Source organism: Maniola jurtina, chromosome 22 (genome assembly GCF_905333055.1).
Source record: "Maniola jurtina chromosome 22, ilManJurt1.1, whole genome shotgun sequence".
In the NCBI taxonomy this organism is placed as follows: Eukaryota; Metazoa; Arthropoda; class Insecta; order Lepidoptera; family Nymphalidae; genus Maniola; species Maniola jurtina.
The window spans coordinates 7,219,552-7,237,305 of NC_060050.1; the positions used below are offsets into that span (position 1 = coordinate 7,219,552).

At 38.4% G+C, this 17,754-nt stretch overlaps 1 protein-coding gene across 7 annotated transcripts in view; it reads left to right on the forward strand.

Moving 5' to 3' along the window:
• Positions 1-17,325, forward strand: part of LOC123876726 (putative transcription factor capicua) — a 42,102-nt gene extending 24,777 nt beyond the window's left edge. For 5 of the 7 annotated variants that reach the window (XM_045923042.1, XM_045923039.1, XM_045923043.1 and 2 more), the window contains exons 15-30: positions 3,646-3,785; positions 4,099-4,278; positions 5,555-5,656; positions 6,169-6,291; positions 7,008-7,171; positions 7,883-7,992; positions 8,552-8,899; positions 9,358-9,486; positions 10,045-10,141; positions 10,823-10,920; positions 11,584-11,761; positions 12,098-12,234; positions 13,175-13,321; positions 13,511-13,695; positions 14,187-14,307; positions 14,788-17,325. In XM_045923042.1, coding sequence (XP_045778998.1) covers positions 3,646-3,785; positions 4,099-4,278; positions 5,555-5,656; positions 6,169-6,291; positions 7,008-7,171; positions 7,883-7,992; positions 8,552-8,899; positions 9,358-9,486; positions 10,045-10,141; positions 10,823-10,920; positions 11,584-11,761; positions 12,098-12,234; positions 13,175-13,321; positions 13,511-13,695; positions 14,187-14,307; positions 14,788-14,843 — 2,315 coding nt within the window. In that variant the 3' untranslated portion in view covers positions 14,844-17,325. The remainder of the gene's footprint in view (positions 1-3,645; positions 3,786-4,098; positions 4,279-5,554; positions 5,657-6,168; positions 6,292-7,007; positions 7,172-7,882; positions 7,993-8,551; positions 8,900-9,357; positions 9,487-10,044; positions 10,142-10,822; positions 10,921-11,583; positions 11,762-12,097; positions 12,235-13,174; positions 13,322-13,510; positions 13,696-14,186; positions 14,308-14,787) is intronic. The other 2 variants (XM_045923044.1, XM_045923046.1) reach the window with 1 other exon arrangement.
• Positions 17,326-17,754: the final 429 nt, after the last annotated feature.

A 17,754-nucleotide genomic window follows, 5' to 3' on the forward strand; every position in this document is an offset into this window, starting at 1 on the left:
GCGCTCGCCCGCACCGCTCGCTAGCGCGGGGACTGTGCGGGTGTGCGGGGCGTCTCCACCCCGATTGCCATCTCGATTTGTCGTGTACTATATACCTTCATAATATTGCAAATTGTACGATAGGTACATAGGTAGGTTACTAACAACAGATTCTTTGTTTACTTTTATTATTTTAGTTGTAGTTTACTCACGCCCCGAGGGTTCAGTACTCAGGTATTTTTTCGAAATTTTACACGATAAATCAAAAACTATTGTGCATAAAAATATATACGTAGTAAAGCCCTTTCACAATATTATGATACCCCACTTGTTATAAATAGTTACCTTTGAAATTTGAAAATACTAATTATTTCTTGATGGCATAAATTTTTAGGGTTACGTACCTCAAAAGGAAAAACGGAACCCTTTTTTTGACCTATCTCATAGCCAGCGTTTGCAAATCTAAGCATACGTAGGGACTGACAGTTTATGGGTTTTATACTATGTAGTGATGACGCAGAGTTTTCGCGGCAGCTTATGAAAGTGGCAGAGGCGGCAAATAAATAAAAAAAGACAGAATACCTTGAGCGTTTTTTACCCGACTATGGCAAAGCTGAAAGGAAGGGTTACGATTTTAGCAGTGTATGTATGTATGTATGTTTGTATCCAGATTCTGTGTGTTCCACCTTAGCGCCTAAACTACTGGGCCGATTTTGATGAAAGAGGTGTCAATCGATTCGTTGTAAAGGCCCGGGTGACATAGGCTATATTTTATACGAAAAAAATCGGCCAGATGGATGTTACATCAAAAAAGTGAGGGTCTTAAAAAAAATTAATTGCTATTGTGTCGAGTGAGATGTCCAATGAAAGAGGAGAAAATTTTGAGTTAATAAATATAAATATAGTTATTATTAAAATATACCAAGCGACAGAAAACCATTTTTTATAATAGTTATTATTTCTTATTCAGCGCCACCTATTGGTCATTCACGAGACCTCGGTTGGTCGTCGCATCATAGACAACGGAAAAGTTTCAAATAAAAAAAAAGTTGAAAAAACTATAACCCGACTACGGAAAAATGAGACAACTTGAACCCGACTTGGTACAAGTAAAATAAACTAAAATCAAGTGCACTCTCATCAAATTAATATTGCAGTTAGGTTATTTAAAAGATCAAAACTCTTGATAAGCTTCTACGCGAACATTTTAATAACTTATAAAATTAACTAAATTATTGTTTCCCTTAGGGCTTTCACATCTAAATTGACTTCTGAATTCTTTTAAGTGTAGGTATTTTGTAAATTTATTCATAACTCACAATCTGCACTCTCACTCGGCACTGTGGTCAAAGTTATGAGTGAAATTTAAAAATAAAATAAAAATATCTAAATCACTGATTAATTTTTTGAATCAGATTTAATTTTCAGTAACAAGTTAAATAATTTTCTGTGTTAAAATAAACTGATGAAAATCACTAATTACTGCCTCACTTTTATAATACCAAACATATTCTATTTTCATATATTTTATTCATTCATAAATTTAATATAAAAAATATATACTTTTTATTACCCCTACAAAACCATTTTTATTTCTCACCAACCATCCTTGTGTATAAATTCAATTAATCCAGTTTGGTAACATGATCTTATTTATATACCTATTGCATTTAAGTGGGAGGTCCTGGGTTCGATATCAAGCCCCCGATCGAGTCAGTATTTTACAATTTCCAAATTGGCTCAGGTCTGAACTCTGAACGGGTAGGACACTGGTTTACATATTATTATCCTTTACCCTTTTTAGGGTTGCGGACCTTAAAAGGAAAAACGGAACCCTTATAGGATCTCTTTGTTGTCTGTCTGTCCATCTGTCCGTCTGTCCGTCTGTCCGTCGTGTCTGTCAAGAAACCTATAGGGTACTTCCCGTTGACCTAGAGACATGAAACTTGGCAGGTAGGTAGGTCTTATAGCACAAATACAGGAATAAATCTGAAAACCCCGAATTTGGTTACATCGTTTGAAAAAAAATTAAATGTGCTTTGATTTTCAAAGTAAGGTAACTATACCAAGTGGGGTATCATGTGAAAGGGCTTTACCTGTACATTATAAAACATATTTTTATGAATAACAGTTTTTGATATATCGTGCAAAATGTTGGAAAAAAAACCCGAGTACGGAACCCTAAGTGCGTGAGTCTGCCTCACACTTGGCCGGTTTTTTCAAATATCAATTGACGGATAGAATTTAAATGGCAAGCACTTTCTTAAATTTTATGCATTACTAGCCGATGCCCGCGACTTCGCCCGCGTGGATTTAGGTTTTTTGAAATCCCGTGGGAACTCTTTGATTTTCCGGGATAAAAAGTAGCCTATGTGCTAATCCAGGATATTATCTATCTCCATTCCAAATTTCAGTCAAATCCGTCCAGTAGTTTTTGCGTGAAGGAGTAACAAACATACACACACACACACACACACACACATACAAACTTTCGCCTTTATAATATTAGTGTAATAGCACGATTCAATATTGACTCTGAATGTAGTCTTAGTAAAGTCAAAGTACGCTTCACATCGTCACTTACTACCTACTGCTATTTACCAGGTGAGATAGCAAACAAGTGCTAATTTATAATTGAATAAAAAATATTAATTCAGGTCTTTTACGATATCAACACACATTAAATTTTCTCCATTGCCGCTTCTAACACGCTTTTGCTCTATGGAAAAAAAACCAACCGAGTGCGAGTCAGACTCGCGCACCGAGGGTCCCGTACTCGGGTATTTTTTTCAATTTTGCATAATAAATCAATCACTATTATGCATAATAAAAAAAAACCCCCACCAATACTAAAAAATAAAAAATAATTTAATTTTTATCGAACATATTATTATGTATACAGGAGTAAAATGTAGTTCTATAGTATCATTTTTTGGATAGTAAATTAAATTGCTTTTACTATTTAGTGTTGGTGGTTTTTAAGTTTTTTATCTATTTTTAGGGTTAAGAAAAAACGGAACCCATAAAGGATCACTTTGTTGTCTATCTGTCCGTCCGTCCGTCGTGTCTGTCAAGAAAACCTATGGGGTACTTCCTGTCGACCTAGAATCATGAAATTTGGAATTTTGAATGAATATTTTTTTTGTGATGTAACCTCAAATTCAAGGTTTTCGGATTTATTCCTTTATACTTGTACTATAAGACCTACCTACCAGCCCAATTTCATGATTTTAGATCTACGGGAAGTACCCTATGGATTTTCTTGACAGACACGACAAACGGACACACAAACAGATAGACAGACGGTCAGACAACAAAGTGTTCCCAGAAGGGTTCCGTTTTTCCTTTTGAGGCACGGAACCCTAAAAAGCTAAGCGCATCGGTGCTATGTCGTTTCTTTTTTCGTCTCAATGTTGAGGTTGTTAACTTGGTTGACCTGTAGCCGTAGTACAGTTTACCGCCACTAGATGGCGGTAAAAATTAAAGTAAATTAATGTCGAGGTGTAGAGGGGCGAGAGGGAACCAAATGCTCAAGGCCATTCGAAACTTGGAGCGTCTTAAACTGTGTTTGTAGTAGACTAACACAAAAGATTTTTATAATAATATTTTAAGCAAAGCAATTAATTAAATGTTAATTGCCTTGCTAACATCTTTTTGTGTTGAAAGATGGCGCAACGTCAATGTGCACGGATGAAGACGACGAAGTGTTCGAGGGTGAGGAAAGTGGCGGCACCAACGGTGACAACAACAACCGACGGTCGCAGAGCCTCTCCTCCCTCAACCAGCAAGCTGCTGGACAAGAGAAAGTGAGTAATAATAATCAAAAGCCACATTTATTGAATAAATCATTCATTCATTCATCGGATTGCCGCCTACACATCAACTGAATAAAGTGGGGTATCATATGAAAGGGCTTTACCTGTACATTCTAAAACAGATTTTTATTTATTTTTATGCATAATAGTTTTTGATTTATCGTGCAAAATGTCGAAAAAATACCCTAGTACGGAACCCTCGGTGAGCGAATCCAACTCGCACTTTGCCGGCTTTTTTAATGACTTATGACACGATGCGCAATATTTCGTTAGAATTCTCAAAATGTTTTCCTACGTTTCGCAGAAGGAGCGTCGTATAAGGCGTCCTATGAACGCGTTCATGATATTCTCGAAGCGACACCGACAAGTGGTCCACCAGCTGCATCCTAACCAGGACAACCGCACCGTCAGCAAGATACTGGGCGAGTGGTGGTACTCCCTCAAACCTGAAGAGAAACAGCAGTACAACGAGCTGGCCAGTGAGGTGAGCCATCATCATCAACCGACATCCACTACTGGATATGGATCTCTTGTGTGGACTTCCACACGTTATGCTCTTGCGTCCATCATCTCCTTGAGACTCTTTTGATGTCGTCTTTCCTATGCGAGGTTGCCATCATTCCAGCACCTTAGGACCCCAACGTCAATCGGTTTTTGCCCATTGCTACTTCAACTGAAGTTATTCAATTTATTGAAGTTGCTGGGATTTCTCAAGGGGCGGACCAACAATTTCCTGAAAGGCCAGCAACGCATCAATGGTACCTCTGGTGCTGCAAATGTCCATGGGCGGTGGTAATCACTTAACACCAGGTGACCCCCCTGCTCGTTTGCTTGCTATTAAAAAAAATTTGCCAACCCACTGAGCTATGGCGGTTCCTTTATTTCATTTATTGCAAGATTGTAAGTAAAAAAGATGTTACATAAATTTTAAGTAGGTACGTATCACAATCTGCCATGACATGGCGTGCAAAATTTACTATCTTTATATACATTTTCAATAAGTACATAAAATATCATTCTTAATCAATAGAAAATTAAACATTAATAGGTAGGTACTCCTGGAGTCACAATTATAAAATAAATATATGTCACAATGTTACAAGTCAAAAAATTTAAATATAGAAATATAAATGTATTTCTTCAGGTGATAATATAAGAGAGACCTAATTCCGGACAAGTAGAATCACATCAAGTCAAATCAATAAATATAATGTCAGATAGCTAAGATATTTTAAAATTATAATTTTATGACAAAATAGTTAGTTAAGTAATAACAATAGAAAGACTTGACTATGTTTAAACAACTACGAATATAATGCACAAATCTTAATAAATAAAGTTTTAAAATCAAATCTTAATATTTTTTAGGAGATCATCAACTGCATAAAAATTTTAAAAATTTTACTTAGGTTCTCTTATAGTGAAGTGAGTATATTATACTTATAACTTATAATAAAATTCAGAATAGGTATGGATAAATGAGCGTCACCGCGCTGATGTCTGATCAAGACGATTCATAGATAGTTAATTAAAAGGTTCACTTTAGCATTGTAATCAATTAGTAATTTAATTTTTTACAATATTAGTTTTGATAATATTACCATCATTTTAAGTTTAACTATTTTCATGCCTCTCTGTTGTACATTTGAACACTTTTTACGTATTATGCCATTTATGTACCTAATGATTAATGATATTTCAAGCAAATAAATTTAATGTGAATGTAAATAATTTTATGTGGATGTTTAATGTTGTTAAAGGTAAAAGAAGCTCACTTCAAAGCGCATCCAGAATGGAAATGGTGTAATAAAGATCGACGCAAATCATCCAGTAGCAGAGACCCCACTGGCTCTATGCCACAGGTAAGTTAATGTGTCATTGTACTTATTTGCTTTTAATAAGTAAGAATATGCTACATTGTTTTAGATTTGACTGTAGTTATGATTACTTTTTGTCTGGTGGGAGGCAGCGGCCGTGGCTAGTTACCACCCTGTCGGTAAAGCCGTGCCGCCAAGCGGTTTAGCTTTCCAGTATGATGCAATGTAGAAGCCGATAAAGGGTACATGGGTTTAATAAAACTGCCATACTCTTTCCAACTTAGCCTGCTTCCATCTTGGATTGCATCATCGCTTGCCACCAGGTGATATTGATGCCAGGGCTCACTTTTATAGTCACTCAAAAAATTCCACGATTTTCCACTAAGTTTTTACTTTTTCCCTAACGTCAAGTCGAAAGAGAAAGATCTCTGAGCCCACTACGTTATTATCCTTATGTAAACCCCTACTATTTTCTGATCGATGTGGAAGGATCACAATCCTCAGCAATGAGGTATACGACGCAGAAGAGATCCCATAATTATAATTTTATATTTCAGAGTCCCCGCACGCCGTCCGAAGGGCCGAAGCCCTGTGTGCCCACGAGTGGGGCGGAGATGTCTGTCAGTACGCCACAGTACAACCACGTGGGATCGCCGCAGCTTAGCGACGACGAACCGATGGTATGTAATGTTTACATTATTTACTTCGATTCATTTATTAATCTTCTCATCATCATGATTAACCCTTCGCCGCCCACTATTGAGAATGAGCCTTCTGTGTGAATGAGCAGGGTTTTGCTATAGCTTACTATAACATACTGGCCAAATGCGAATTGGCAACAATTCACACACTTTTCAGAGCATTATGGGAACTCAGCTGGTTTCCTCGCGATGTTTTCCTTCACTATTAAAGTAAGTGATATTTCATTGCTTAAAACGCACATAACTCCGACAAGTTAGAGGTGCGTGCCCGGGATCAAACCCCTGACCTCCAGAATAGGAGGTGGACGGCTTGACCTAACCACTAGCCACTTCTAACCACTCTGTCACAGTTCTTGACAGTTAAGGCCACTTCCTTTTAACATAGTGGTTAGAAGGAAGTGGCCCTAACTCTCATGAACCGTTAGGGATTTACAAAACGTCGAGTCTTCCACGTCACTGGCAGGCGTCAAACGTTCCTTCGTATGACGCTAGGTAGACTATCGCCTATTTTTCTATGATTTCACGTCCCCCATGTAGTCTAATATTTGACATATCGTTGATTCAGGATCAAACCGAGAGTTCCCTCACGCTAGTTTTGACTGTGCTATCACCGCTATAAGCGATACTGGAGCTTAACTCAAACTAAATACTTAATAAATGGTACTTAAACTGGTGGAATTTTTCAATATTTGCAGCAAATAAGCCAAACAATAGACGAGCCGGCAGCCCCGGTCCAGAACATCGAGATCGATCTGAAGTGCGGCGAGAAAGTCACGGACTCAGACTCAGAGGGTCTGGACACCCGTGATTATCTGCCGCACCACGACCACACGAGGCGTCCTAAAGCTATCAAAGCGAGGTATGTGCCTAAAATATCAAGCAATCAATCAATGAGCCTCGATAGCTCAATGGTTGAGGAGCGGACTGAATTCCGAAAGGTCGGCGGTTCAAACCCCACCCGTTGCACTATTGTCGCACCCACTCCTGGCACAAGCTTTACGCTTAATTGGAGGGGAAAGGGGAGTATTACAGATTAGCATGGCTAATATTTTTTAAAACAAACTTTAGGTCGTCAGTCCAACGGATTTGAGGTCGTCCCACAATGCGCTTGCTGATACGTCTCCACTTTAGAACATGTCTACCCCAGCGGCGATCGGTTCTGCTACAGACATGGACAGCCTATAGCTAGCAATATAGCTAAATAATTATTTCTTCTTTCTTTTGGCTTATGCAGGGCCTAGTATCTCCTGTATCACTTCGACTGTCTCTGATCCTGTTATCGCTACCAATTTATGCATTAGAGCGGGTCAATAGCAGGTTATCCGCATCGGCGTCTCGTTAGACTCTTGGTATAGTTGATTCATGAAACACTATATTGTTTTAGGTTAGTTTAGTGTAAGTATTATATTAAGTGCACGGTATTCTTTCTAAGCAGGAACTCCAACAAATTGATGTGCAGTGTGGCGATATAAATTTAAAAAAAAGTTATTTACTCATGTGAAACTCGATTTTCATGTTTTGATGTTAAGTTATTATAATTGGTACTAATGAAGTATCATTTTGTTTATAGAGCTGGGTCATCTGATAATCTGCTTGGAGGCATCACAGCTTCGAGCCCCGGTGGTTCGAAAGTATTCCAGCCTACTGGTGGGGCTTTCAAATCCACACATGCTGATAATGGTAAAGTTTAGTTTTCTTTGACTAAATGAGTCCGAAAATGAGATAGTTGTGTAGATTTATTTATATACCACCTCTATACACTGATCTGTGTAGCAAATATAATCTATAGTTATAATAAAACTAACTGGACGATTTTCTGTGATTTAAATATATTTTAAAAATTTAAATTGGAGGATGTTTCCTTATTATTTTGTCGATGTAGACCCCAAAACAATAAATTATAAAAGCCCTGCGTCATTATTATAATATTAAATCCTCCTTGCAACGTCAAGCGAAACGTTAGCAAACTCCCCACCATATAGAGGATAACATTAACTGAATGGCTGGAAGGACCTGGACGCAAGCAACTCAATATTGCGGCGCGTGGAAATCTCTACAAAAGACATGTCTGACCTGTGGACGATTATTATCGGTCAGCGACGATTTCTTGTAAAACTGTTAATCTATTGTCAATAGTGAAAGAGTAGAGTTTGCGATTATCGCCTTGATTACAACTACGCTTGGTGCAAGGGTTATTGTTTATAATCGCCAATTATTTAATCGCCCATTTTGTTTACAGGCGATAACCACAGGCAATGGACAGCGTTCACGTCAATAAACAAGCCAAACATGAATCACGTGCCAAGCTCGCCCCATCTGTCGCAATCACTAACAACCAACACCCAGAGTCTCACCAATAGCGTCCAAGGGATCTCGCTAAGCACGCCGAATCTAGCGAACCAGACAGCACTAGATAACGCGATTGCATCGATAATGAGCCCCACCACTAGTGGTGTGCAAGTGTTGACGGGTTCGTTGTCGATACCCAGCGCTTCGATGACGACCACTCCAACGTCCGCTTCACTGAATAACACGCTGTTGAAAAGTGTCACATTGGTCAAGAGGAATATCGGGGACAATACCACAGGTTAGTAACTTTCTTTTATTATTATCGATGTTTGTATCGATATTGTAAGGAATATCCATATTAAAAGGTAATCGATTTTAACAGTTACAATATGACACACAAACACTAAATTTAGCGAACCAGACAGCACTAGATAACGCGATCGCATCGATAATGAGTCCTACCACTAGTGGAATATTAGGGGTTAGTGATAAGTTCTTAAGACTATTTTGTGGCTACAAGGTAGCTACAAAAAGGCGAAAGTTTGTGTGTATATGTATTATTTGTTACTCTTTCACGCAAAAACTATAGGAAGGATTTGGCTGAAATTGGAGATAGATTCCCTGGATTAACACAATAGGCTACTTTTTGTCCTGGAAAATCAATGAGTTCCCATGGGATTTTAAAAACCTATATCCACGCGAATAAAGTCTAACCTAGATTTTTTCTGTATACGAAGGTTAATTTTATATCCACAGGCCCAATAACCCTATCAGTGGACGCGTCAGGCAACCTCGTCATAAAGACGAGTCAGTCGGACTGCCAGCCTAGTGACCAGCCCCTACACTGTGTCCAGCTGCAGAGGCTCTATGTACCTTTTGCCACAGGTCAGTACTCATCATCATGATCAACCCATCACCGGTCCACTACTGAGCACAAGTCAACTCTTAGATGAGAGGGTTTAAGCCATAGTCCGCTACGCTGGCCTGTTGTTGATTGGCAAACTTCACATACCATGGAGAACTCTCAAGCATGCAGGTTCCTCACGATGTTTTCCATCATTGTTAATGATATTTAATTAACTTAAACCCACATAAATCTGAAAAGGAGAGGACCTCCCGATTCTGATGCTCTGTCTGTATCTTCTTAATTACTAGGCTATAATAGCTCCAATCATAGTAGTATGAAGTCAGTAATCATAGTAGCTTAATATTAGCCATACCATACCATAAGGAGTCATTACCACAGGCAGGGTTGAGTTTGGCGCGCTTTGATAATCAAATAATGACTTACATATTTGTTTTTGTCTAATACATAATAATTTTATCTTGCTTGATTCTAAAGTTGATCTTTATTCATTATAATTTTTATTTAAAAAATGTTTTTCTTTATTTATCCCTTCATTATATTTTTATAAGCATTTAAAGTATTGATTTATCTTACAGAGGCGGATATCAATAAAAGCCAGAATCAGAACATACAAAGTGCTCAATCTGTGATAGTGTCGCAAAGTAATAACCACACAGTGCCAAAAACTAATACGTGAGTATTTACACCCCTTCCTATCCTCCATCGACTTCCTTTCGTAAAGTGCCATTAAATAAATATCATAATCCAACCCATCGCCAACTCACTACTGAGCATGGATCTACTCTCAGAATGAGTATTTGGCCATTTGATATCAGCGAATTGGCACACTTGAGAACTCTCAGGCATGCTAGTTTCCTCACGGTGTTTTCCTTCACCGTTAAAGCAAGTGTTATTTAATTGCTTGAAATTAAAATTCAAAATAATTTTATTCAGTTAAACTTTTACAAGTGCTTTTGAATAGTCAAAATAATCTTCTAACGCATATTAGTAGTAAAACGCATATTACTCCGAAAAGTTAGAGGTGCGTGCCCGGAATCGAACCCCCGACCTGCCGAATAGGAGGCGGACGACTTAACCCTAAGTTACCACTGCTTCATCACACTCACACTTAATATTATAAAGGCGAAAGTTTGTGTGTATGTTTGTTACTCTCACGCAAAATCTGCTGAACGGATTTGGCTGAAATTCGGAATGGAGATAGATTAACCCCTGGATTAACACATAGGGATTAACGTAAATCCACGCGGTCGAAATCGCGGGCGTCAGCTAGTAAATAAATATAATTGAATAAATTCAAATATCCATCCTGTTATCTTCACCGTAATATCTTTAGCTTTATTTGTATTTGCACAGGCAATGGGATACTCCAATCGAAGAGGCCCGTCCGTTCCCTCTCGCGCCCACTCCGGCGCAGCTTGGAAGAGCACCTTTACAGAAGAGGCTCAGTCGAGGTATGTGGATGATATTGAAAATCGTGGTCCTTCCTGGTTTAGGTTTTTTTAACGAGCAGGCGGATCACTTGATGTTAAATGCTTACCGCTGCCCATGAATATTTGTAGCACCAGAAGTACCGCCAATGCATTGCCAGCCATTCAAGAATTTGTTGGTCCGCCCCTTGAATAACCCCCTGTTGTAATCTAGTGGGAACACCGTCGATGGAATTTTGCTTAAACTGCACATGAACGTAAATGTATTTGCTTGCTGACAAAATCAATCGCTTTATCTGAAAGCATTTAATTATATCGCAAAAAGATGTTTTGATGTTTTGCTAGTTGAGTTTTTTTATAAGACTCATATAGCTACGATTGCCGGAGTTTCAGAGAATAGCTTTTTTTAGTAAATGATAGTTTAATGTATGTGAAGCGTAAAGTTTTTAGTCTGCACCCTTTTGTCAAGAATTTCTAGCCTTGGGATTTTTTTTCCTGGTTATTTGTACCACCTGTAACATTATTATACGTTAACATAACGAATTTGTAAGCGAAGTGAAGCAAGTGGTGTAAAACCTTAGCATTCGAATATGATAATACGTAAATACTAAATAGCATTTGAAATAACATTCAACTTGTCAGATATCACAAAAAGAATATAATTTAATTGGTACTTTCCTGATAAAGGTACATCAACGGGCTCGACCGGCAGCTGTGAGCCCAACATACCGCGTTCAGAGAGTGGGCCCACCACTCCACATGAAATAGTTGAACCGCTCCAGTCTCCCAAGAAGATGGAAAACTTGCCCAGCCCCTCGTCGAAGAAGTGCCTCTTCAAGAAGGGCAATGAGGATGGACGGGATAAGTAAGCTACCCTAAAATTAGTTCCTTAATGTAATTTCAGTAAGCAGTAGCAATCTATGCTTTAATGTTGTGTAAAAAATTGTCACACTGCAATGGTCGTTTTCGCATTGGCTTCAAGTCAAAGTCAAAGTGTGCTCTATAAATGTCAACCTCAGTAGCGTGTATGCGGAGTCTAGTAAAAAATATAATAAGCAGAGTGCGTTCCGGCGCCCATCAGAATTTTATATGCGGCCGGCCTAAAGGGGCTCAAATTGCCTCCTAAATGGTCTATTGAGGTCTATCTAATATGATTATTCATCCAAAAATTCTACGACAAATGATTTTTTTTTCCTACCAGGGTGCTAGAGACGGTGAATTTCGAGCAGAAGTTCAGCACGCTGCCGCAGTTCAAGCCCGAGGCGTGCAGCCCCAGCGCCTGCGTGGTTCCGCGCAGCCCGCAGCTCTATGTACGCAAGAAGCACAAGAGCTCTCTAGGTAAGTGAACATCAGGGCGGCGTTAATCAACGTCCTGATCCGTCTATTTAATAGTCTCTGGCGCTAGGACTTTGGGGTCGCGAGTGGCTAGTGTGGCTCTAGCCGGCGACCCTGAGAAGTCGGCAGCTTACTGTGGCACAAGCTGCCGTCCCTACATGCAAGTGCATCAGGGCAGGGAAGTACATCGTTCAGGAGGAGACCAATGGGCATCGCGCGAGAGAGGCACCGGCGCACGTTATTCAGAGTTCCTGGAGCTTGTCAATATGTGCTGGTTCTAATAAGGTAGAAATACAAAATACCCTGAGTGGGTAGGCGGAAAATTTCCTTATAATTTATCTTGCCTGTCTATAAGATGATAGGGATAATATGCCTTAACCTTCAACCAATGTTTTTGGTTTATTTGGTTTTAAATTTAAGAAATTGTCTAACTGTTAAACCTGTTTAAACCAAGTTGTTAAAATGTATCAAATTATCCCTCTCAGATTATTATCAGAGTTCTCAAATTACCTCTGTAATATACGAAACTAGAGGATGCCCGCAACTTCGTCCGCGTGGATTTACTTTTAAAGATCCCGTGGGAACTGTTTGATTTTCCGGGATAAATAGTTGCCTATGTCAATTGCAGGGACGCAAGCTACCTCGGTACCAAATTTCGTACAAATCGATCAAGCGGATGAGTATTTAGGAATCCCGCGGGAACTGATTGTTTTTCCGGGATAAAAAGTAGCCTATGTCCTTCCCCGGAATGTATCCTAAGTCTGTACAAAATTTCATTAAAATCGGTTCAGCGGTTGAGCCGTGAAAGCGTAGCAGACAGACAGACAGACAGACAGACACACTTTCGCATTTATAATATTAGTACGGATATGTCTCATTGCGTAAATTACTTTCGCTAAGGAGTAAGGACCCTTAAACAATGCTCTCTTTTATATTCCAATAGATGAAGAATCAACGGTAGTAACGCCGCAGATTGAAGCGGAGGTGATCAACGGCAACGGAATGCCGACGCCGCACTCGTACGGAACCCCGCACAAGCTGGTCGGTAACACGTTCTTCGGACCGGACTTCAATATTGACAGCTTTAGAGGTGAGTTTATAGATTTCTTTTTACCCGACTACGGCAAAGCCAAAAGGAAGGGTTATGATTTTAGCAATCTGTGTATGTATGTATCCAAATTTCTGTGTGTTCCGCAGTAGGTATTAATATAGTACTACTGAGTATTCGTTGGTTTTATAATGTGTTTGCGGTATTTATCAAAGTCCATTCCCCCTACGGTGCCCGCAGTGGCTGAGAGCATGGAGGACATGTCGCCGCGCACGCCGTGCTCGGGCGCGGGCGGCGCGGGCGCGCGCGGCGAGGCGGGCCACCGCCGCGTGCTGGAGCAGCGCCGCCATCTCGTCATGAAGCTGTTCCACGAGCACGGCATGTTCCCCACCACGCAGGCCACCACGCACTTCCAGGTAATTGCACCGGCTATAAACTTGCCGGCTACTGTATAGTCCAGCAACAAAAAAATGATGTCCGTCACTTGGTAGCTACATGATTGCGTTTTTGGGTGACAAAATGCACCGGCTATCAAATTGCCGGCAATTATAGCTCAGCAATATAAATTGAACGATGAGTGTAACTTGGTAGCTATATAGCACATGATTGCTATTTCATGTAACTAATTGCACCGGCTATTAACTTACCAGCAACTATTCAGCCCAAGGTATAATAAATTCAATGATAATAGTAACTTGGGGGACTATATTATGACTTCATTTTCAGATAGCTTTGAACTTGCTGGCAACTGTATAGGCCAGCCATAAAAAATGATCGAAAGTGCCAATAGCTTTCATCTGGAAATAAATTTGCACACACTTAAATACACAATCACTAAACACTTGTTTTCCCACACATCTGAAAGACTTTATAACGAAAAATGTAGGCTGCGTTTTTATTTCAACAGGCAGCTCATACAGACATATTCCCGACAAAGACTTCCCTGCAACTCAAGATTCGCGAGGTGCGACAAAAGCTGATGGCGCAGTCCAACCTCACACCGCACTCCGAAGTCAACACACCTACCAGTGAGTCTTTATTTATCTGTTACTGTCTATTTGTCTGGTTTCCAATTGCAAGTTTATTCTTCATCTTCTTATTTTGACCATTCAAAAGCACTGCTAAAAGTTTGTTTGAATAAAAAAATATATTCTATTCTAACGTACTGACGACTGTAAAGGTAATGACAAATGAGATATACATATCTCATTTCTGAGGGTTGTGACTCCTTTCAATTAATCACATAATGACAGGAGATCTTTTGGCGTAATGCGGTGTGTTCCCAGATCAACTCACTAAGAGAAGTTTAGTGATAATAACCGAGACCGACAGCTTCACGTGCTCTCCGAGGCACGGAGGAAACGGAAAGGCCAAATTCGGACCTCCGAAGTTGGTCACCCATCCGACGACGTTAATCGATTTAGATCAACGGTGTTTAACGTCATGCGTTCCAAACAATAAAATGAATAATGTGTTCTTAGCCTTATCCGAAATTTTTTAATTCACAGATGTAAATTCTCCAATAGTGTCCGCTGCGTTGCAGCCAACTTCAACGGCTAGTTAGCGATGCGGGTACACCATCTCCATTGTCGTACGCGAGTAAACTGCTGACGCACATGACCGATTTTATGATCGGCCTATTCAAAAATCGGTTAGTTCCAGAAATCGGCAACCGACCTGTTCCAGAAATCGTCCTGTTCTAGAAATCGGCCTGTTCGAGAAATCGGTCTGATCCAGAAATCGGTACGTTTCAGAAATCGGCATGTTTCGACAGTGAAAATGGAGTTTGGAAATTTCAACAAAACGAGAATTTTGGACAATGATGCAAAATCGGATTACTTTTTTATATTCATAGATTCGATAATTCAAGTGCAATTACATATGATTCAATCAAAATTTCGATTAATATGTCATGTGGACTAAAATAAATCTAAATTCTAAATTATCTCTAATGTCCAATAGAATAATGTTGAAAATTTTGCCGATAATATTACTGCCATCCTTTTAGCAGTCTGCATCTATAAGGTTACACAATGGAGTTGTGAATGTACGAATTCTATATTATGAGTACCTAATTTGACATAGTTGTTATGTAATACACCAGGAGTTGTCGAATGAAATGTACAAGTATACGAGTGGCTAAAGCGGAACGGAGTGGAGCTGTGACCAGTCGTATGATTGATATATCATCATCTTTTAATAAGGTGATTGGTCTGTTAAACATCGCTCCTCTGCAGGCACCCTTAAACATTGTTCATTAGCTCTTTTACAAACTTATGTGAGATTTCAATGTGAAAAATGCCTAGATGCATTTAAGTATAGCGTTTTATTAAGGCGCCAATTGGTTATAATATAATTATGTATATTAACAAGAATATATTTAAGAAACAAAACAAGAAAAAACAAATAAAAATTGCTGAATTGTGTGCGGGATGTGTTTGCGATATGAGATGGACATTGAATAAGGGCGTACGACCGATTTTCCAAATAACCGATTTAGAAATCGGTTTCTTAAAAATGTACGAGATTGATTTCTAAAATATGAGTCTTCCAAAATCGGTAGTACGCGCTTAAGCTTGTATGACTTTAATATTTTATACATAAAAAAATATATGCACATTATGTATTTCAATTTTCAAATGACACATTTTATTTTTGGTAGTTGTTGTCCGCGTTTAAGATTTTAATGGATTTATTATTTTGTGGGTTAACAAGGATTGAAGTCAGTCAAAAACACGTACAGATGTATTTTGAGGAAATTATACATATATTATAAATTATAATGTTCACGTAGATCGCGGTCGCGACTTTTTGTATAGAAGGGCGTATTTTATACATGATCACTGTGGTGTTACTTCATACGTTTGGAATTTCGCGACCAAACGCGGGGATAAACACGTAAGACAGTATAATCAAAGTCATCGCGTGCGACGATTTTGTAGAGTTCAAAAAGAATCTAAGACTAAATAGTCGGGATATCTTAACTTTCATGCACGAGTTTTGCTGCAATAATATTTTCAACAAGAAGGGGATTCACAAAAGTTTAAATTCGAAAAGATGTAGATTTTACTCATTCTCTTTCTTCAATACTAGCACATTAATCATATGGGCACGATCTCAATACATTTAATTGTATGTAATTTTTATAGTCGATATATAAGATTTTCATTTTAGTATTTACTATGTGTATGGATGGAGTATTTCATTGGATATTTTACTATTTAATTCGAGTAATAAATATTTATTACACTTGTGAGATATTTCAATAGGGAAGCGTTTCATTTTGCGATAGAGATTTCAACCCTAACCGTTGCATTTACAGTACCAAATGCTAAAGCAATAACATTGTGTACTGTTTTTATATACTTTAAGATGGGGTTTGCAATACGAAACAAAATTTATTTTACTTATTTTTTTTTTTTAGTAAAGCTTTTCAAAATTAAAGCAATATAGTGGTCGATTAAAGTTTGATAAAGTGTAAGTTATGTGATCATAACTTTGGTGCAGACATATTGATTATTGTTTAAGTCATTAAATTGTATCGTTTTTCTATTTATGTTGTGATGTTGGTCTTCCACATGTTTTAAAAAAAAATCATTTTTATAAATGGATATCTACTTATTTAATTTAAAATCTTAGTGTACAGTGATTTAAGTTAAGTGGAGTGGTTTGAGTTATTGGATGCCATGTCTGTTTGTTAGGTCGTCGTCGGACTGACGGATGCAGATAAGAATTTATAGGCTTGTAGGTTTCATTTGCACTGTTACATACTAACTCGACAAATAGACTTTCGATGTGAAATAAATTTTTACACCTTTATTTCACATTCACATTTATAACTGTGTCGTGATGAACTACACTTATGACGCGATAGAAGAAATTTGGAGTCATACATTTATTTTTTATTGATAACATGTACCCGGCGAGACATTGCAGTTGAACAATTAGTCTCCACAGGCTAAAAAAAAAAATATGACAAATAAATACAACAGAGTAGTAAAAAGAACAATAAATATAACGAGCACAAGAACAATATCATTTTATATGAAGATGTACACAGTACACAATAATCTATTGGCGCTCTTGCGCGCGGACTCTAAGCGCTCTCCGATTTGCCAAAATTCAAAATAAATAAACTTTGGAATCGTCAAATGCATAGAGTGCATTTGCAACACATCGCGAACAAAGTAGTTTGTGTGCACCTTAACCCACAAGTCTGTAAATACAGTATACAAATCTGTCAGTCTGAATGAGACTGTATTGTATGACGATCTTAGAAAAGGGTACGATAGTTTGTTAGTAAATTCAGAGCCTTAAACGTCTTTTCTAACTGTAAGTTGTGTAGTGATTTTTCGTGTTTTTCAATTATATCGGCCGATCGTGGTTTACGGAAATCAGCTCAAATCATTAACGACATTAGATAAATCAATATTTATACATTAACAATCTCAATGTACATAATTAGAGTTATATTA